Consider the following 23,184-nt stretch of genomic DNA (forward strand, 5'->3'; position numbering starts at 1 on the left):
TATGCAGTGTCTTGCTTAAACTTTAGTCACACCAACACAGCTCTCCTGTTCTTTGGAACTGAAGTGGGTGACATAATGTTCATGTCCATAAAAGTAAATAATAAAAGCAACTTAACTTACGTAGAAATTCATAAAAGATGGCTCAATGATACTTTATGCTACAGTGACTAAACTGTTACACCAAAAACTGTATTATCTAAAGATTAGAATGATTTAATAGTTCTTCGACACTGTAATTTATCAGAAAAGCACCACAAAGTACCACTATCTATCATGTTCAAATACAGTCAAAAATTGTACTTTTTGACTTCAGTACAGACTTTAAATCTCCATCGGGTAGTTCTTTGAAAAATACCATGTTTAAGAAATGTGAACTGTAGTTAATAACAGACCCTTCACCTCCCAAAACAACTAACAGTGAATCTTTTCATTACTTCAGTTGGAATCTACTGTCTATGAAGTATGAAAGCAATTTCAGGCACACAATATTGTAAAATGATATTATTTTATGTACACTTCTATTGCATGTAATTATATTTTATTATCACTATTACTTTTGAATATGACTCAATGTTACAAAAATCTATACTAAAGAAAATTGTAAAAACAAACTTTGATAACTCATTTTAAACCAGGTAACTAAGTCTCCAACTCCACCTGAATGTTACGCTGTGAATACTTTTTCTTACTTGTCTACAATGGGATGTCTCATCTAGGAACACAAATGTCCCAGTATAAAATTTTAAATGCAAAGGACATGCTTCAAGCAGTGAGACCCAAGAGTTAACCAATCATTGACTATCGAATTTAAAGTATAACTGACTACACCATCATCTACCAACGTGTTACAAAAAGTATATTTGAAACAACAATTTGACATAGTTTGACATAGTTACTCCTAATAAGCAATTCTCGGGTAAACGTTTTAATTAGCAGTTACCTGGCTTCTGGCTAAGCAAATACAGGAAGGTTTTACGAGGATCAGTATTGTCTCTAAAAGTTAACTGTAAAAGAGACCCAGACTTCTTCAATTTCTGCATAAGCCAGAGACCTGGAAAACAAACAAAATTAAAGTAAAAATATGTCACTCTAAATGTCATTAAGCTTTCATTCAATTGATAATATTAAAATAACATACCACATCAAGGTTATACAGCTAAAATGTGTGCCACTGACTCACTTCTTTTTTTTTAGCATGGCAATAAACAAAAATCATTTTTTTTGGATTAAGACAGTGATTAGGATTAGGACAATCTCATAGGAGAAGACATTCCTGTTAAATATACAGTACATTGTTTCTGGTTGGCAGGATGCAGACATTCTGATTTCCATTTAATGTAGCAGATGCTAGATAACAGGTGAATCTTGTACACAATCCGGACAAAGTGTGCCGTTTCTTAAACCAGCTGTATTAGTAGTGTAATGTATCACATTCTCAACTTTTTTTATGTTTCAGAGAGTCTGGAACATTTTTACTCACTTTTTGATTTTAATGTGTCATGAACATGGGCTTGGGAGACAGCTTAAAGGCTCTAGTGATGGTAGTTATGCACCTAACCAGGGGTTGTTGCCATTTGCTAATGTCTTCTCTCTTCCTCTGTATACAGAATGGAAGACTGACAGCCATTTCACCTTTGACGTCATTTCCATTGTCCGCCCATCTTATATCCACCCTTCCTGCCTGGAAGCTATATGACCAGCAGTTCAGCCATTTTGGAATTAATTCTGGAACTCACATCTGAAAAGACATTTCCGTAATTTATTGCATATTCTTTGCTTTGTGTAATCCTTCAAATTATACTGGGTCACCAGGGTGGTTCCCCAACTGTTTCATATTGTTGTGTCTCCTTTTACAACTGTTATTGAGTTGTTTTTTTTTGTGCAACGTTTGAAACTGTCATCGAATGTTTAGGCTGGTGTGGTTGTTACTGCTGCTTCCCTGCAGTGGTTCTGCATTGAACATATATGCTAAACAGTTTGTTAATGGGACAAGGGTTTTTAAAGGAAAGGTGTCATGTAGACTTCTTTGTTGGAACTTTTCTTTAAAAAACAAGAATAAAACATTCTTATTGTGAAAGAAATAAACCCCAAAATAATAAATTATTTTTTATAGGTTACGCCAGGTAGTCTGTAATGATAGGTGAGAAATATTTTTTATTTAACGTTTTCATACAGAATCACAGAAAAAAAGTTTAGAAATAATGGATTGTAACGGTAATCCATGCTGTGACTCATTTGATGTTATTCCAACCAATGCTATTAAAGGATATGTAGTAATTGTGATTCTCTACATTTTAATCTGAGGAATAAAGAAGTACATTCCTAATATAATTTGAGTGTACCAAGTGAGGCAACCACTTAATCCCACCTTTAATATGGGTCTTGCACTCCATATATTTTGGATACTCTTAGTTTAAATATACATGTGTGCAATGAACAATCTAACTGGATTGCACCATACTTTGTGTAAAGTGATGAAGAGAGTGCCTTGCTGATGGCTGAATTCCTTCCAGTATGTTAAGATTCTAATTAGAAGGACATCGGCAGTGCAATACTTGAATCTGGAAAACTTGACTACAGAATATTTCCATCATTACTAAATTGTATCATTTCAATTTTAGATGCCAACAGAAAATTTAAGATGTTGGGTAGGTGTCTTTTAACAAAGTTCATAATTTGTACGCTGTATAAGCAGTGAGCAACTGGAAATATGTATTCAGATGATGCATGCCTATTGTCAACACAGAAATCTCTAAAAGTACGGATATGAAGAGACTCCCAAAAAATATACAATGTATGATTGTTGTGCATGAGCGCAACTGATAGCAACATCTTGGCTTTAAAAGTGTCTCCTACGTTAGAACCGAATTTTAAGCAAGTAATGATCCACTAGATTAGTGGTAAACTGGTGACAGGAATCAAAGGAGCTCAGAGCAAAGTTTCCTTATTTAAGGAGAACATGAATAAATTCTTTGCAAATTCTAAAAAAAACTTTGAACATTATGTAAAGTGGAAAATTGTATTTTTTCTAAATTAAAAATAGATCATAACTTTCTTTCTCCACTGTGTTATAATGGATGGATTAGGATTTTTCAACTGAATATAACAGCTCTTTCTCCATCAAGACTGATCGTTGCTGCTCCAATCCACTTGTAAATCTCACAATCCCTTCTTCCCTCACTCCTGATGAAGACCTCAAGATACTTAGGCGGAGTGGTGGCTCTGAGGCTAGAGATCTGCACTGGCAATTGGAAGGTTGCCAGTTCGAATCTCGTAAAATGCCAAAAAGGGACTCTGCTCTGTTGGGCCCTTCAGCAAGGCCCTTAACCTGCAATTGCTGAGCGCTTTGAGTAACTGATAAAAAAGCGCTATATAAATGTAATGTATTATTATTATTATTATTATACTTAAAGTCCTCTACCTGAGGCAGCATCTCATCCCAAGGGAGGAATACCCTCCCCAGGTTTCTTTGGGTAGTGACCAAAAGAAGTAAATTGCAGTTACAAGAGGACTTAGCCTTAAACCTAGGGTGGGGGAGGGGGAGGGATGCGCAGAAAATTAGGAGGAGCTCAAAGTGGAGAAACTGCTCCTCCATATTGAAAGAAGCCAGCTGAGGTGGCTCTGGAATTGGATTAGGATGTCTCCTGAACGCATACATCATTAAAATTAATGAATACTGCAGTGGTTCCCAAACTGTGGTACGGAGCCTTTTCAGGTGGTACGCATCGCGGTCCCTGAAATTTAATTGTGCAAAGCCCTTTATGACAAGCCTGTTGTGAGCAAAAAACAATGAAACTGTTTAAATACAATAATATGTGGATTCCCAAATTTAGTGTGGTATGAAATTTCGTCATCTGAATAAATAAAACCTATTATTCCAATCAGTATTTAGTTCATTTAACGCTACCATAATTCCGTTTCGCGGAAGTCAACTTCTACTTCTTCACTGTTTGAGCTTTTGGTCACTAGATGGAAGCACAACGGCGACACTATTTAGTCTTCTGTAACTCTGCCTCACAGAAACTGCTCGCGTTTGTTGTTATATGTGCACTGCTGCTGTATCGCATCGTAGTCACTAGATCTAAGCACAAAGCCGATACCATTTTGTCTTCGGTAACTGAGTCACATACAGGTTGAAGGCAGGATTTAGTTTCGGGGCAGAATTTATCAATTTATGTACATGCACAAATTTTTTCATTAATTTTAGGCATAATTTCTTCCAATTATTTAACTTTTATTCAGATTTTCGGGTGGTTTAGACCCGAACTCCCCCCCCTTACAGCTCTCCCTCCCTTTCAACAAGGTGCGGGTGGTACACAAAGCAACTCACTTAACCTCTGGTGGTACTTGATGTCCAAAGGTTTGGGAACCCCTGAAATACTGTATTATGTCTAAAATAATTTGTAAGAGGGCGGCACGGTGGCGCAGTGGTAGCGCTGCTGCCTCGCAGTTAGGAGACCCGGGTTCGCTTCCCGGGTCCTCCCTGCTTGGAGTTTGCATGTTCTCCCCATGTCTGCGTGGGTTTCCTCCAGGCGCTCCGGTTTCCTCTCACAATCCAAAGACATGCAGGTTAGGTGGATTGGCGATTCTAAATTGCCCTTGGTGTGTGGGTGTGTTTGTGTGTGTCCTGTGGTGGGTTGGCACCCTGCCCTGGATTGGTTCCTGCCTTGTGCCCTGTGTTAGCTGGGATTGGCTCCAGCAGACCCCCGTGACCCTGTATTCGGATTCAGCGGGTTAGAAAATGGATGGATGGATAATTTGTAAGAATATTTTTAAGAAATCTAGCTAATGTTTTCAAAACAATGTTTCAGTTTTAAACAAGTCTCGAGTCTTTTTGTTTCCAATCAGTTTATAAAATAAATATGCAAATATAATGCATTATCTGAACAATAACTTGATGGTAAGAAAAGTCTGTACCCACCTGTGCTGACCAAAGCACTGTTATTGTAAAGTGTTCCCAAGTGAGGTCCGGACAAAGAAAGGAATGTGTGCAACTTATTCAGGTAATAGCGAAAGCGTGGCCTTGTCAACACAGATCGAATTATGATGTTGCCCAGGGAGTGCCCTATAAAGCTACAATACAATAAAAAAAGAAAACTATATTATATGATGTCTAAAATCCCTTCTACAGTGACATAATCTTAATTTTTAACTCACTCCTTTGTTTTAACATCCAGTATATGTAGTAGAACTGTAACTAATTTGAAACTCCTAGTTTGTACACACTGAAAATGCAACATCCCCATCTGCTGTTCACAGAGCAGAAATGCATACAGTAAGCTGTATAAATTAGAAATGATATATTTAATAAATAATTGAGTGAATATGCATTAGTTTACAACTTTATAAAACTCATGTCAATCAAAAATACAGCAATAAATAATACAATATTACACTGATAATACAATGATATTAAAACTTTATAGCCATCTCAAATTGTGGTAAGACACAGAACATTCCAAATCTTCATAGGTTCTGAGAAAAAGTATTTGTTGTCTTCCTAATATCCTTTATTTTTATATATTTTTTTCACAATAAATTGCTTCTTAAATTTAGATATAATGAAATATTAGATAAAGGGAACCAGAGTAAACATATAACACCATTTCAAAATTGCCACTTAATATATTTAACATCTGTATTGCCTGTGTGAGAAATATATTGCCCCTTTAATTACTCACTTGACAGCTGACCACAGTTAATTAGACTCATTTGTTTGAAAATAAACAAAACAGACTGCAGTCAGCTCTGCTGGATCTAAACTTCACCACATGTTGACCCTTACCATGGACTGATGTAGTCACCACAAGGATTCTAGAAGAAGACTTGAAGAAACTGCCATAGTAGATAAGGAAAAAAGTTGTTGAACCTTACCAATCAGGAAAGGGTTACAAAGCCATTTCTAAGGTTCTGGGACTTGACTGCAACACAAAAAGAGCCATTATTTCCAAACAGGGAAGTTCTGGAACAGTGGTGAATCTTCCAGAAGTTTTCCATTTGTTCTTCTTCTTTTGGCTGGTCTGCCAAAATTACTCCAAGGGCAGAGTGATGACTCATTCAAGAAGTCACAGAGAATCCCAGAAAAACATCCAAAGAGCGGCAGGCCTGTGTAGCCTCAACTAAGGTGAGTGTTTATGATTTCATGGTAAGCAAGAGACTGATTAAAAATGGGATCCAAACTGGAAACATCTGCTGTCCAAGGGTAACATCAGTGCATGTCTATTATTTGTAAAGGCATTCTCTAAGCCTTTTGGAGTAATATTCTATGGAAAGACAAGTCCAAAGTAGAACTATTTGTACAACTCAGGTCCCAGTATGTCTAGTGTAAAGCTAATACAACACTGAGGTACTTGTTGTGTTCCTGTGGAAATGCTTTGATACCATAGCACCTGGAAGACTTTCCATTATTGTGGTGGCACTTGGCACTCTACTGCCAAGCTCTTCTCCTGCCAATGGAAAAGTCATCTGAGATACTGGGAGCCTTGGAATCATTAGGAAGGATTCTGTCATCAGATTTGACGGCCCAGCACAAACTCTACTATAAAATGGCAATCAGTTGGCAGAGGTCTCCAGGACTATGACTATTATTGTCTGCCTTTACCTTTGACTTTCTCTCTTACAACTGACCATGGACCCAAACAGAGTTATGCTGCTAACTGGAGTTTCTATTTTCCTCTCCTCTGTTTTTAACTGGCCATAGGAGAAAGTAGGGTGAAATGACACCTTTTATTGACTAACTAAATAGATTACAAATGCAAGCTTTCAAGGCAGATGAAGGGGCCTTAGCTGCCTCGAAAGCTTGCATTTGTAATCTATTTAGTTGGCCAATAAAAGGTGTAATTTCACCCTACTTTCTCCTGCATCAGTCTATGGCTAACACAGTACAACACTCTACTGCTTTAACTTGCCATAGTTCAACAATTAATTAATGGACCCATATTGTTGGTTTCCATTTATGTTAATCGGTTTTAATCTACTTTGTTTTCCTGTATGCTTAAACAAATCTGTGTCTTTATCTGTTCTAATTCTGTATTTAGTCATTTGTAAAATTAAATTTGTATTTTACCTGAGAACTTGTTACAGCACTCTGCATCTGTACTCAGTAAAAAACAGAGGAAATGGGCAAATACCTTTTTACAGTATATAAACCTTTAAAATGACTCCAATCCCTTTGTCAATATTTTTTATCTAAAGCATAATAATATTTGGCAGTGAATGCTAATTTAGGATATGCCAACTTCCTTTGTGTTTCTTAAGCTGTCCATTGTCAACTGGCCATAGGTCAACAATTAATGAATGGACAGATATTAAGTTCTATTTATGTTAATTAGCTTTTAAGATACTTCATTTTCCTGTGAGTTTAAACAAATCAATGTCAGTATGTGTATGAACTTTGTATTTGCCAGTTTATAATTATATAAATACTTGCATTTTACCTGAGAGCATGTCACAGTGCTGTGCTCCTACACTCAGTGAAAAGCACTTCACAAAAATAAGTTGTATTTTATTGCATTGTATTCTAAATATCTTACCTTATTCTCTGTATTGTGAGGTTATACAGCTGAATATGTTGAATTATCTCATCAAGCAGCCTGTCTGTCATTGTGTCAAAATCAGCAAAGGTATCAGTCTACAAAAACAAGATTAAGAATTAAATATTTGTCATTGTTTTCCTTGACCCACACATCCGTTACATAGGTCACAGGGTGCAAGAGGCTATCCCAGCCATGGAGGCTCAGCAGGCTTATGCGGGAGTCAAACTTCCTTCTGTTGGAAGGGATGGGATAGGCATTGGGGATAGCAGCTTTTTTATAGAAAAGGGGAGGTGTTGAGGGGTTTTCATTTCATTTTACCTGTAAAGGAGATGAATGATAATCACTTATCACATAACAGAAAATTGGTGCTGTTCTGCCCTGCATTAAAGATGTCTTTATTAAGGGCCACATCTGCAAAGCCTAGAGCATTGTGGAGCACCACTCCCACAGACTCTTTGCCCCACTTCCATCTGACAACAGATTTTGTAACATCTGAATTACTTCTGCCAGGTTCTGCAGCAGCTGCTACCCTTTGACTGTCCAGACTCTGAACTCTGTGCTACCCCACACACTTCAGATGTGCTTCTAGTAGCTTATTTATATGCAGTACATTTGCCATATTTGTTATTGCTGTTTTTTTATTATCAGTTGTTGTTATTTATTTATTACCATCTATTTCAAATTAGCACAATATTCACCCATAATTTGTTTATATATTTATAGTAATTGCATAGTTCTTTACTTGTTTTACACTTCAATCAATCAATCAATCAACATTTATTTATATAGCACATATTCATACAAAAAATGTAGCTCAAAGTGCTTTACAAAATGAATAGAAAAATAGAAGACACAATAAAAATAAACATAAGTCAACATTAATTAACATAGAATAAGAGTAAGGTCCGATGGCCAGGGTGGACAGAAAAACAAAAAAAACTCCAAAAGCTGGAGAAAAAATAAAATCTGTAGGGGTTCCAGACCAAGAGACCGCCCAGTCCCTCTGGGCATTCTACCTAACATAAATCATCATATTTTCATGGAAGGACCTGATGATGATGGTCACGTAGACTTCTGGCTTTCAGTCCATCATTGTTGGAGCATCATGATGCTTTGAGTAGGTGGTGGTGGCGCAGGCCGCCACCACAAAAAACCGGAAAAAGAAACACTGTTTGTGTATATGTTGCACCAAGGCTCTCTGTATGCTGCAATACAGTGTATGGCTGGTATGACCTTAAAATCACTTGACGTGACTTGACTAAATTACTGTTCTCTACCTCTTTATTTCAGAGAACCATAACTTAAATCCACGGTGCAGCTCTGAACACACATTATACAGTGATCGTTAGATTGCCAGTCTTTATTCCATCAAATCAAGGCAGCATCAAAAATTTGACCTGCTATGTGAAGTTCTAATAGTCATGGGGTGGTAGAAAAAAACTGCTAAAAATATGGGACATGGGGTAGTTATCTTGCATGGATGTACTTCCACTTCCATATAATATGATGCTAAACACAGTCCGTTATGTCATCAAAGACTCATTTTCCCATGAGGAAGAGAGAAAACAAAGTTGTGAATGTCCCTTAACCAAAATTATCTTCCAGTACTGCTGATTTCTTCAACATTGTGCACCAAGGACAGAAACAATCATCTGATTATATATTTTAAATAGAGCAAGTTTGTTAATTGTTTTATTTCAGGATATTTTTTTTTTTTACAGACTCCTTTATCATTAACAACTGAGCTGATGAAAATCTAAATTAAGAAAATTATTCCATTATCACTGCAGGCTAATAAGGAAAAGAGGTTCAGTATGCATGAGTAAACAAGGATAAAAACTGTCAGATTAAACAAAGAATACATTGAAATACAGTAACACACTTTAACCTGTTTAATTCAATTTAGGATGACAGAGACTATCCCAGCAGCATCAGGTGCAATGCCCAAAACATCTTTGAAGAAGGCATCAGTTCATCAATGGGTTCATGCACTAACTCCACACTAACACTCAAACGGAGGCAATTTACACCCATCAATTAACCTTAGAATGGAAACTTCATTGCAAGCAGGCGTAGGATTCCAACCTAAAAAAATATTGCATCTGGGAGGCAGCAGTACAAACCTCTGTGCCACCTATAAAAAAAAACAATACTGCAATGGCTTCAAGCTTCCGGACAGAAGAATATATAAGGAATGGTACGTAAACACAAACCAAACATTCCAAGACGAGTGAATTTATTACGTGCCTACCTGATTCCGTTCTGACATTAGAAAGTCTAGTTTTGATGCAGGTAGCCCAAGTTCTATGAAAGTTTTCACCAGTCGTAGGTCTGCACTGTTACCTAAAATATAATTAAAAAGAATATATTTTAGAACATAATCAGTAGAAGATATTTTTAGATTATCCAAAACTGTGAGAAATATTCAAACATAAATGTTGGATTTAAAATGTTATTAAATTAATTTCTAGGATAATTTAATGAATGAATTTATCATTCAAATTGATCCTTATAACTGGGAATCATTTAGTGTTAGCAGGGGCAGACTTTAGGGGATAGGTGGCCACTGGGCTTGAGACCAACTAGGTGATTTGAGAGAACTGCAGGAAAATTAGGATGTAATGTCAAAGCTTAGGGGTCACGTAAACTTGAATAGGCAGTGGCATCACATGAGAACAGCAAGTAGTGTGAAAGTATGCCATAGTTGTAGAGAACAGCAAGTAGTGTGAAAGTATGCCATAGTTGTAAGGATAGTCACAAAAATATAAGGTGTTTTCCAACTGCACAAACTTTGTTTTCAGGAACCAATGAGTTCCTATACAATGTTGGCCACACTTTCATGTGTTGTGTTCCCACCCATCTCAAAACAGAAACTGTAACCTTTATGCAAAATATGTGACATGCAAAAAAGAATGATGTGGTGTGAAGTGGGGCATGTTCAGGAGTTTAGGGGGACCACCCTTTCCCCTACATTACTTTGATGAGGTACATGACGCGGTTCACCAAGGAGGAAACTACGAAGAATGATGTGGTGCAAAGTGCGGCATGTTTGGGAGTTCACGGGTGACCCTTCCACCTTACTGCTTTCAACTGATCACAACTTCACAAGGGAAGTTATTGCTTTAATGTGGTGCATGGCCTGGCACACCAAGTAGGCAGCTATGATTAGTGATGTGATGCGAAGTAAGGCGTGTTCAGGAGTTCATGGGGACCCCTAACCTACATACACATACCTCATTGCCTCAAAGTCATCTTGACTTCATGAGGGAGATTATTGCTCGATACAGTACATGGTGTAGAACACCAGGGTAACTATGAAGAGTAATGTGGTGCAAAGTGGGGTGCTCCATCTTCACCAATAACCTTCTAATGTCCTAACTGACTAGATATGTAAGAGGGTGCCAATGTGTGGTGAACCAATCAGTAACATTCATCACCAGAGCCTCACCCACGATAGTTCCCGGTTGAACAATAATACATACTCTTGAGTAGGAGCATAGATAGATAGATAAATAGATGGATGGATGAATAGATAGATATTGTATACTGTAGGTGCCCAAAAGGATGGATGGGTGTCAATGTCAATGTCAATTTATTTATATACTGTAGCACATTTAAAACAACATAGGAATGATGTGGCCAAAGTGGTGTCCCTCCCAGGATGGAAGAGGATTCCTAATGGAAGGATGGAGTAACTGGGGGCAAATACCCATCTGTGATGCATTATTATTCCAGTCCATATAGGGATGCCCAAAGACTATATAAACCAGAAGGGAAGCAGTTCATTCCCCACCATTCTAGGTGGCAGTGTTCCTCTTATAGAGTCCAGTCTGGACACCTGATGTTCAGACTGGGAGTTGTGGAGTCCGGAGATGCAGACCTGTAGGGATCCCTGGGAGACAATGGAGGGAGCTGTTGGGGGAGGATCTCCATGGTTGATGTATAACCCGGAAGTCCTTACAACAGGTCACGTCACATCACTGTAAGCACTCCCGGGTTCACTTTAAAGGGAGCCCACTACCATGACTTGGGGAGTCAGAGTCAGGAGGCAGTGGGCGAAATTCAAAGGAGGTACAGAAGGAGGAAGAATTGTTTTGATTTATCATTTTGTTGTATTGTTGTGGGCAGCACGGTGGCACAGTGGGTAGCGCTGCTGCCTCGCAGTTAGGAGACCGGGGTTTGCTTCTCGTGTCCTCCCTGCGTGGAGTTTGCATGTTCTCCCTGTGTCTGTGTGGGTTTCCTCCGGGTACTCCGGTTTCCTCCCACAGTCCAAAGACATGCAGGTTAGGTGGATTGGCGATTCTAAATTGTCCCTAGTGTGTGCTTGGTGTGTGGGTGTGTGTGTCCTGTGGTGGGTTGGCACCCAGCCCAGGATTGGTTCCTGCCTTGTGCCCTGTGTTGGCTGGGATTGGCTCCAGCAGACCCCCGTGACCCTGTGTCTGGATTCAACAGGTTGGAAAATGGATGGATGTATTGTTGTGGTTTGTGATTGATAAAGGATTTTTTAATTATATTTATTTATAATTTGACACTGCAGGGACTGCCCCTAATTTTGTTGTATTTGTTACAATGACAATAAAGATATTCTGATTCTGACTGAGGAAATGCCTGGGAGAAGAAAAAAAATCCTCTATTCTATTTACATGCATTTCTGGATCTGTGGTTTGGGGCTCTCTGGCACCCTCATGTGGTCACAATGTATATATATATATATATAGTGAGAATATACAATATCAAAGCTTAAAATTAGACCACAGTATGCCATTTTAGATACTAAAAAGAAATAAGATTGAGTGATTTATATCAACTATCAATTGTGATAGAGTGTGTGAGAGAGAGAAAGAGAGAGAATGGGAAAATGTTTAAAGGTTTAAAACATTATTCTGGCACCTGATAGTTGTTAAGTAAAAAATGAAAACAACAATAAAAATTTTAAAAATAAGATAAGAACAAGTTTAGTTTTTCAGCAGTTTGAAAAACTCCAGCAACTTCTTCTCAAGCTTACAGTAAACTTTGCCTGTTATTTAGTAGACATACTGCCAACACAACAGTTGCATGATGTTTGCATTGCTTCATACCAAACGATCTTTCCAAACCATAAGCAATTTGTCAACAACAACATTCTGTTCAGGTATGTGATTTCCAAAAAGGATTTCTTACTACTGTACAAAGTGATAGGTAATACAATGAAAACACCTGAGAAGTAAGCTGAAATGTTTTTCACTCTTGATCTGCTGTCCATAAAGTCTTTCAAATAAATGTTGACAAGCACATTTCAGCTTCCAGCTTTTAAAGTATACAGCTTCATATAAGAATCACAAAGGAAGTCAGCAACTTGTTGTAACTGAAACCAGACCACATGTGCTCCACGTCATTTAGTTTCAGTATGAGCTGCTGGATCAATTGCTGCACATGTCTGATGAGCTCAGTTACAGTCATGTCTAATATGTTGTAAGACTAATCTATCTATCTATCTAATACTGTATGAGAACTTCTGTTGTTTACATTTGTCCTGCACCTTGCAGACGAGTGAATCCTTCAAAATGCCCAGCACTCTTGTCATACCTTACTCATCGAGCGGGGCATCAGAGTTTACCATTTGCACACTATCTTTACTTTTGTTTGCCTCACTATCACTATCTTTACTTTTGTTTGCCTCACTATCACTATCACTAGAACTAAATACTCTCAATGACTACTTCTGAATCTATAAAATAACAAATTGCTTTCTTCTTCATGTTCTTTACATTCCTACAGTGTGTATTTTATCAGTACTGCTGTCACAAATGCTGCGAAACAGGAATAAAATGCATACGCTGCATACTATTATTTTACTTTACAATTTTAGGACATCATCATTTTCCATTTTTCACTTCTCCAGTCATTAAGCATCGCAATTACTCCATGTCAAGTATCATTTGTCACTTTGTTATGAATGATTTATGTCCCAAACAGCCCACAGAAAACTTCTTTTTTTTGTCTTTTTGTGCAACTGCTTCCTGTCATCTTTGTGACATTCTTTGCTGTGTGTGTCTGAAGATATTTTGACTCTTGGTCGTGCCTTTTTGCTTTACTCCATGATTTTTTTCTTTTGCTTGAAGTGTGTCATTCCTGTCTTTTGATGATCAAATTTATTTTGTTTTATTTTCTTTGTGTATTACCTGAGTTAATTGCTCAAGTGTAAATGTACTGTTTTCTGAAATAAGATGAGGGAAATATTGGATTTTGTTAAAAAAACTTAACGGAAGTCATCTTTTTATCTGGATAATAATTTTTTAAATTTAAAAAGTCATGTTAATTCTAAATTAATTTAATTCTAAATTTTGTACCCAACTGACACAATCTTATAATTTTTAGGCACATAGAATGTTTTTTACATTCACTTACATTAAGAATCCCAGACTAAAAACACTGAGGAAAATAGAGCATGCTCTGAAATCTTACTGCATAACAGTATAGGTAAGGTAAGGTAGCTCATTCAGACTTAAAAAAAATCTAATATACTGTACATACAGCGCCCTCCATAATTTTTGGGACAATTCCCAAATTGAGCATGCCTTCAATAAGATGAAGAGACAACTTAAGGGGACAAGCCCCCGAAAAAAGCTGGAGCTGAAGATGGCTGCAATAGAGCTATGGCCGCAGAGCATCACCAGAGAAGATAATCAGCACCTGGTGATGTTGATGAATCACAGACATCTAGAAGTAATTGCATAAAAGAGACATGCAACAAAGTACTGAATATGACTGCTTTAATAGACCTGCCATCGCTGTGTCCCTGAAATGGAGGAACCATGTATAAACAATGTTGTCATTTCTACGAGGTGTGGCTGAACTGTATGCAAATACCCTTAAAGTCTGCAATGTTCATTTTAATCATGTCTGAATTGTGCAATTTATGACTTTAAATTTTGGAGTTAAGGGGTAAATCAAAGAAAAAATGTTTCTTTGTCTCAAACATTATTGAAGTCACTGTATATAAATCAACTGTTAAAACTACAATGAATATGTTCTTACCATCTAGTCCATGAACACAAACTACTAAGTGAATGCCTTCTTCAAAATTCTCTTCCTCTTCATCAGGTGGAAAATATGGCATGTCCGAAGCTAACTGTGGCAGATCACTGTATAGAATCCCTTGAAATTTCAGTTCATTAAGCAAATCTTCTTTGGCTTTACAAAAACTAAAAAGAAAACATGTTATTTATTATATTTATTGAAACTTCTACCAATTTCATGCATCATAGCCTTAAAAGTGGTTAATGCTGCTATCTCAAACCTCTAGAGCTGGAGTCTCCAACTCCAGTCCTGCAGAGCTTCTGAGGCTGCAAGTTTTTATTCTAACTCGTTTCTTAATTAGTGACAAGTTTTTGCTGCTAATTAACTATTTCCCTTTATTTTAAATGACTTTTCTTGAGACTCTGAATTGACTCTTTTTTCCTTAAACGGCACCTAAACATAAATTTGATGTGAAGTAAGCCAACAGATGACCAACTAAATTGTGGCCTCAAACTCCAACCAATTTCACTTCATTCAGTTTCTTAATGTGAAGCCAATTCTTGTTGCTAATTAAACCTGTTAGTTATTTCCATGGCGCTCATTCTGTCATGGCAGACATTTCCAAAACTGTTGATTTTCTTTTTTAAGAGTGCTGTCAAAATGTTTTGTGGATCTGAGCAGATCAACATTACTGAGGCCTTCATCTTTCTTTATTTTCAGTTATTGTGTGGTGGATGCAGGTTGTTGTTTATGTGTTGGTTCATTTTGTGTCTTAATATTGTTTGGTTGCTAATTAAGGAAAAAAGAAATAATTAAGGAGCCTGAGCCTTAAGTTGTGCATCAATTAAAATTAAGGCAAACAGTTAATTAGCAGCAAAATCTGGTCACTAATTAAGAAAAGGTTAGAATGAGAACATGCAGCCACAGTAGCTCTCCAGGACTGGAGTTGGAGACCCCTACTCTAGAGTCCTGGGTCTAAATTCAACTTTTTTCTCTGTCTATATGAAACGTCTGCAAAGGTTTTCACTGGAAATTCTGGTTTGTTTCCCATGTCCCAAGAAAGTGCAGTTTAGTTTGACTGGCAGCTCCTGTATAAGAGAATGTGGATGTGTCTATAGGGCTGCTGTCATCTCTAGGATGCACTCCTCCTTCATACCTGATGGGTAGGTTAGGATTCCATGTTGCATTAAACTGGATGGTTTAAGAAATGGTCAGATGGATGGATCTATCAATCCAATTTTTTAAACCATTTATTCTTTAGGGTCACACAGAGCCTCTCCAGAAGCAGTGGTTTCAGGGCAAGAACATTCCCCAAAAGGACACTAGTCACTTCTATGCCCACCTCCCACCAAAATAAATCTATTTTTATTTGAGATTGTGCAGGCTCCACAAAGATGATACCTCAATCTCTGTTTTAAAAAAAAAATAATTTTAGTTAAAAGCAAATAATCCATACAATCAAATCAAACTTAACAAAACCAAAATTCAACCCCTACCCAATGATACCACAATCTCAAATAAAACCTGAGGTTAAAGAACTGTGAGGTGGAAAACTGAGCTGTAGTGCCACTGTGCTACCACCTTATATACATTATGGAATTTGACTTCCCGCGAGAGACACTTTAACGTCACGCGAAGACAATTTGATGTCCCGTGAGAGACACTTTAATGTCACGCGAGACAAGGCAGTGAGACAATATTTGAAACAAGTTCACGGACATCTAACCAAGCAGTTGTTGGAATGCATTTTGGCAGACAGACATCATGTGCTCCCAGCTCTTAAAACAACGACAAGTGACAAGCAGAACACGCAGCTTGCCAGCAGCAGCAGGAAGCCAGCAGATGCAACTCCGTAGCGTGCGTTCAGCCCCTCCTTCACAACGCGAGCGGCAGAGACACGAAGTGGCAAAATGTCAGCTGCTGTACAGGCTTTTAAATGATCGACGTGCAGTGTGACAAAAAGAACACGCAGCTCGCCAGCAACAGTAGCAGAAAGACAGCAGATGATCCGACGGCATCTCCTTAGCGTGCGTTCAGCCGCCCCCCTTTACAACACGAGCAGCGTTATACGTCCTGCGAGAAAGATTTAACCATGCCTGGGGCCGGAAATAAAGGACAAGTATTATTTTTACAAAAGTTTCCAAGTAAAAGTGAAAAAAAAATGCATATGTAATAATTCCCATGAAAATAACAATCTCTTTAAATTGTATATCCAATAAACGAACCTGGGGGTGGGTGAGAGAAGCAAGCAGGGGGCAGAGAATCTTAGTACTTCTATATTATCAAACATATTACAAAATAGTGCTGTACAATATTTCAACTCTTAGTCTCCACCTCCTCTCAGCAGCATTACAATATAGGCAACATATAAATGAAGCAATTACTTTGAAATATAGTACTTACTTTAGCATTCTTTCATTTGTTTCTTCATTAATGCAAAATGAATTAGAAGAGATAATTCCAAATGATCCCAATGGTTGCCTAGTGATAGGAGATACGGCTTGTCTCATTGAAAGTCCGCTAACTGATGGAGAATCCCTGAGAACAGATGAAAATGGCAAGCATGTCGGAGCACAGGAAACAGACATATTTACTACCTCCACTACTTTTCTGTTTACAAATGCTAAACCAGAATTTGACATCTTTGACGATTTTCCTTGGCTGGCTGTAGAAGAATCATGGGTGTTACTTTCACAATCTCTAGAGTTGTTCTCATTTTCAGTTTTTAAGGTTTCTAAATTCTGTGCATTTTCTTGGTTTTCACTGCATGTTCTTTGTTGTACTTGATCTCCCTCATTCAGTTCAATCTGATGAAAACAGTTTTCTCTCTCACAGAGTGAAGCCTTGTTTAAGGTGTCTGTAAAACTCTCAAATTTCATAAGTGTTTCATTCCAAATCTGATCACAATCTTTATAATCATACGAGGCAGTTACTTTATTAGAGCTTTCCTCTTTTGGGTCGTACACCTGAGAAGAAATACTTATAGCCCTGATGTCTTCCTCATGTCTTTCATCCAGAACCTTTAGTGGGGGGTATGGAGAAACCATTGACTCATCAGTTTCTGTAGGAGTTGCTTCATTATTAAAAGATTTATATAGTGCCATATCACACAATACCATATCTTCTTTAAGCCATCCAAGGCTTTTTATGCTTAAATCAGGTTTGCCTTTACAGTACTCATTTTCGTGCTCATCTTTGTTACTGTCCCAAGCAAGTATAACACTCTCTGGTAGGTCTCCCTCCAGAATATCTTCCAAGGATGAAGCATTTCTAAGCAGACGATCACTTTGCCGTACTGTGGCTACTTCTAAAGTTTTAGACATTTTTATACTGTTGTCACTTATATCTTGATTCTGGAAAGCACATTCTATATCCTCATTTTCCTCAGGACTGCTGATCTGCGGGGCAGAAACCGATTTGGTTAGTTTGCTAAGTTCCACATCCTGTTGCTCTTCTTCAAATGGCAATGAGCTTATAGAAGTCAAAGAGGCCTGAATTCCACTGGGTAGGCTAGCATTACTTTCAGTCTGGCAGCCTTCGAGGGAGTTGCGGTGCATTGCATGTCTCCTAACCAACTGATGTACAAGATCTCGATCACTCATGGAATCTTGAGGTTTTATTCGAACATCTGGCCAGGCCACAGAACTGGGCTCACTCTCAATCCCTGAATCAGAAATTAAAGACAATGACCTCTTCATACTCTTTGACTTAATGACAAAGTCACCTTTACCTGACAAATTCAAATTTGTTTTGGTTGTATCACAATCAGTTTCTTGTGTAACATTCTTGGTCTCATTTGAGGCATGTGTAACAGACAAAAGTGTATTTGTATTTTCATACATTCCACAGCTTAGCACCGCTGCATCAGTTGCACATTTGCCTTCTGGGGCAATGGAGCTACATTCATTATTAACTGTCTCAGATTTGTCATCTAGACTGCATTGTATTAAAGCATTAATAGCATATTCATTCAGTTCTGACTCATTTAAATTAAAGGATGCAGAAGTCCTGTTTAGGTCTGTTGAATCAGTCTCTTGTGTTGCTGATACAATTAAAACTGCTTCTCCTCTATACGGGTCCAATTCACTTGGTCTGACATGAATATATTTAAGACCAGAACTGGAGCTGTTCTCTTTGGCACTACTAGTTTCAGTGTGACTACACAGTTCTTGTTTAAGTTCGGAACTTTCTAGCTGCTTAACCCAAGAAATCTCACTGACATTTTCCTCTAAATGATCAGAAACTTTAATGTTATTATTGCTTTCTACAAGACCTTCGTGTAATGAAAATGCAGATGACAAATCTGTACAATACAGTGAAATGTTATTGTTTATTGCTGGTTTCCCAGATACTGAATCTTCATTTGGGCAGGAACTGTTGCAGAAAATGGTGTCTGGACTTGACATTTCTTTATCTTCTGCTGTGTTTACTGTATTGGAGGCCTGGAGACAAGATGTTCCAGCATTATCAATATCCTGATCTATTAAAAAAAAGATAAAGAAACATAGTTTCAAAATAAAAGTTAGCTAAAGGAACATTTCCCTTTTTAATGTAATTAGGAAATGAAATTAAGGTAATTACAAGCAAATCAGTTATAGCTCTTCTTTTAACATTCATTTAGAAAGCACTGGCCTTAAGAAAATCTAATTACAATTATAGGCTACAGCATGTGGTGTACAGAAGACACTTGTTAAAAATACATAAGACAATCAACGTCATGGGACAGTGTCAAAGTCATCCAAAAGGTTAAGAAAAAAATTGGAACTTCTTATTATACAGCATTATTATTATAATTATTATACAGCATTAAGGAGGGGGCAATACCTAATGTTATATTATGTCATATCATACAACTTCATCCAAAAACTGTTAAATTTAAAGTAATACTGAGCAATAAATAATCAGTAACTATATTAAAATTAATTACTTACCACTAGAATTACCAGAACCTACGAAAAAACTTGTAGATCCGGCCCACCCTAAATCCCATCACACCTGTCCGTCTGCGTATTTTGTTCTATAAATGTGCCGATAAAGACAAGAAGCAAGCAGCCTGCTATTCCATCTCCCCCACTGCCGCAGAACGTGTACAAAGTTCTCCCAGCTCATGCCTTGTTTATCTGGGAGTGAAGTGCTGGAGTTTTAGAGTGGAAATAATAGATCGTTATTTGGAACACATGCATTTCATGTGTGTTCCGTTTCTACAATAATCTGTGTAAACACATTGTTAAAACAGAAACGTTTTTCATATTTTAGCAGTAAATGACAAAATGTTGGCATAAACTATATAATGTGTGAAGCCTGAAGTCCAATGATCAAATAAGCACTTTTACAAAAGGTTCAAGGATAAGACAAGAGCTTCTGTGGCGTAGTGGTAAGATTTGCTGACTTATAATCAAGAGTCCCTGGTTCAATCCCGGGTGCCTCCTATATTTGCAGTAGTGAGCTGTTCTTATTGTTAATACTATACAGTACACACATACATTTGGTTTGGGTCTGTAACAGACGGTGTACATTCATAGTACTTCTAAAGGTTACTGTTTTTTTTTCACTTTTATTCTCTCAGTCACGATCACGATACATACTAGCGCCCTGGTGATCTGACGCTGTTAGTTTTTATTTGAAACTGGGAGTAACTGTAGATGTGAGTGGTGTTTTGAGGCAATGGAACTGGACATTCTCTGGTCTGGAGGAATAAAAGCTGACACACAAACGCTGGTGAATCTCCCTTCTTTGTATCTCACTGTCACTTCATTTTTTTTTATTCAGTTTTACTGAGTGTTCCCGCTCACGCTGAATTAGTATGCACCTTATGGTCTATGAAGGCAAAGATGCACTGATAAAAAAAAAACAGAGACATATATGATATTTGGAATTATTCATTTTATGACCTGTATAGTACATTTTGGAAAACATTGTGCCACGGATGCAACATTATTCATATTCATTCGCATAACATCTTGTGGTTCTAATCGGTGACCGCGTGTTTTTTTTCCCTGATCTTGCCAGTGTCCACGTTGCTGTATGGTGGTGTTTCTTTTGTACTCCAGGACATGCAGAGGAAAGAATAGTACAGAGAGGTCAGTTCAGCGCTATATGCAATCATCAAATTCAAATGTTAACAGTTCACACACACGCAAGGACCGTCCTTCCTATATTTACGACATGTGTACCTGTTGCAATGTACACACTTCTCTCTGTGCTGTGGTTTCTATTCCACACCTGAAAGAAAGAGACAATATATGTGACATTTTGAAGAAATAATTTTATGACCTGAATAGTACCAATCAGAAAACATCATCACACTAATGCAATATTATTTGAAAACGAACAGCGTCAGATCAGGAGGGGTGGGGTGGGGTTGGGTGGTACAGCGTGATCGTGATTGAGAGAATAAAACTGAGTTTTAAGTACAATAAATTTACAACCAATGTCCCATATATTTGTCTCTTTCTTTTTTTCTCCGTGCTGCGTTGACATCATGCACCAGAAGGCGTGAGCTTATTCAGTGCAAGCAGAAACACACAGGTGGCCAGTTGCTGTGTGCTATAACACACTTGACTTGGCGGCAATCAATGCACATGTACTGTGCAAGGCATGCACTGGGGCCACTGAGAAAAGAAGAGCGTTCATGGCTGACATTGCAGAGGAACTTCGTCGTTGCATCATAAAAGGCGATGGAAAAAGAAAATGAGGATGCAACATCGACAAGCTTCTGTTCCAAGACAGCCACTTTCCCCAGGAAAGTAAACTGAGTCAGTGACAGGTGCCCTTTCAATGTAATGGGAACCAAAGCATAGAGAGAAGTGTGTGCATTGCAACAGGTACACATGTCGTAAATGTAGGAAGGATGGTCCTTGCGTGTGTGTGAACTGTTAACATTTGAATTTGATGATTGCATATAGCGCTGAACTGACCTCTCCGTACTGTTCTTTCCTCTGCATGTCCTGGAGTACATAAGAAACACCACCATACAGCAACGTGAACATTGGCAAGATTGGGGAAAAAAAAATATGCGGTCACCGATTAGAACCGCAAGATGCTATGTGAATGAATATGAATAATATGAATAATGTTGCATCCGTGCCACAATGTTTTCTGAAATGTACTATACAGGTCATAAAATGAATAATTCCAAATATCATATATACCTATGTCTCTGTTTTTTTTTTTTTTGTCAGCGTGTCTTTGACATCATAGACTATAAGCTGCATACTAATTCAGGGTGAGCAGGAACACTCAATAAAACTGAATAAAAAAAAATCAAGTGATGGTGAGATACAAAGAAGGCAGATTTACCAGCATTTGTGTGTCAGCTTTTATCCCTCCAGATCAGAGAATATCCAGTTCCATTGCTTTCCATTGCCAAAACACCACTCACATATACAGTTATTCCCAGTTTCAAATAAAAACTAACAGCGTCAGATCCCCAGGGCAGTAGTATGTATTGTGATCGTGACTGAGAGAGAGTGAAAGTGAAAAAAAAAGGGTAACTTTTACCTATAAATATTAAGTCCTATAAATGTACACCGTCTGTTACAGATGCAAACCAAATGTATGTGTGTACTGTATAATATTAACAATAAGTGCAGCTCACTACTGAAAATGGCAAATATAGGAGGCAGTGGGGATCAAACCGGGGACTCTTGATTACAAGTCAGTAAATCTTACCGCTACGCCACGGAAGCTGTTGTCTTATCCTTGAACCTTTTGTAAAAGTGTTTATTTGATCTTTGGACTTCAGGCTTCACACATTATATAGTTTATGCCAACATTTTGTCATTTACTACTAAAATATGAAAAACGTTTCTGTTTTAACAATGTGTTTACACAGATTATTGTAGAAACAGAACACACATGAAATGCATGTGTTCCAAATAACGATCTATTATTTCCACTCTATAACTCCAGCACTTCACTCCCAGATAATCAATTAAGGCATGAGCTGGGAGAACTTTGTGCAAGTTCTGCGGCGGTGTGGGGGATGGAATAGAAGGCGGCTTGCTGCTTGTCTTTATCGGTACATTTACAGGACAAAAGACGCTGATGGAGAGGTGCGATGGGAGTTTTTTTGTAGGCTCTGGTAATTCTAGTATTACAGAGTATAGAAAGTGCAATATATAGCCCAATCAGCAGTATGAGATCAACTCCATACTTACATCGTGTGCAACACTGAAAAAAGTTTAGTAATTTTTGTTGACACTGCTAATTGAAGCATACTGTATGCAACTTCATATAATATAGGAATAAGTCATATTGTGGTTGGTAGATATTTTCTTAGCAGGATTATATCCAATAAAAGATCTACTAAAATATATAGATATCCATCCATCCATTATTCAACCCGCTATATCCTAACACAGGGTCACGGGGGTCTGCTGGACCCAATCCCAGCCAACACAGGGCACAAGGCAGGAAACAAACCCCAGGCAGGGTGCCAGCCCACCGCAGATATATAGATATACTGCATAGAAAATATAAAGTCTAAATTCCTGAGTAAATAACACAGATAGGATTAGGCCACTGGAGAAAGTATCCACAGCTAATTTGATAAACTGAAAATACACAGGCAAACTGTAAATAACAAAAGGGGCTGTGGTTGTGTTTCTATACCTCCCTTGGTGACAGCCCATGCTTAGCCCATGAATGA

At 37.8% G+C, this 23,184-nt stretch overlaps 1 protein-coding gene across 1 annotated transcript in view; it reads right to left on the bottom strand.

The window, feature by feature from the left end:
• The window catches only part of fam135b (family with sequence similarity 135 member B), a 211,707-nt gene that overhangs the window by 5,854 nt on the left and 182,669 nt on the right, over nucleotides 1-23,184 (bottom strand). The window contains exons 13-18 of the mRNA XM_039736980.1: nucleotides 16,938-19,014; nucleotides 14,553-14,719; nucleotides 9,787-9,878; nucleotides 7,533-7,630; nucleotides 4,922-5,073; nucleotides 941-1,051 (exon numbers count right to left, since the gene is read on the bottom strand). Of these exons, the coding sequence (XP_039592914.1) occupies nucleotides 941-1,051; nucleotides 4,922-5,073; nucleotides 7,533-7,630; nucleotides 9,787-9,878; nucleotides 14,553-14,719; nucleotides 16,938-19,014 (2,697 nt within the window). The remainder of the gene's footprint in view (nucleotides 1-940; nucleotides 1,052-4,921; nucleotides 5,074-7,532; nucleotides 7,631-9,786; nucleotides 9,879-14,552; nucleotides 14,720-16,937; nucleotides 19,015-23,184) is intronic.

This window comes from Polypterus senegalus, chromosome 15, assembly GCF_016835505.1.
Source record: "Polypterus senegalus isolate Bchr_013 chromosome 15, ASM1683550v1, whole genome shotgun sequence".
NCBI classification, from domain to species: Eukaryota; Metazoa; Chordata; class Cladistia; order Polypteriformes; family Polypteridae; genus Polypterus; species Polypterus senegalus.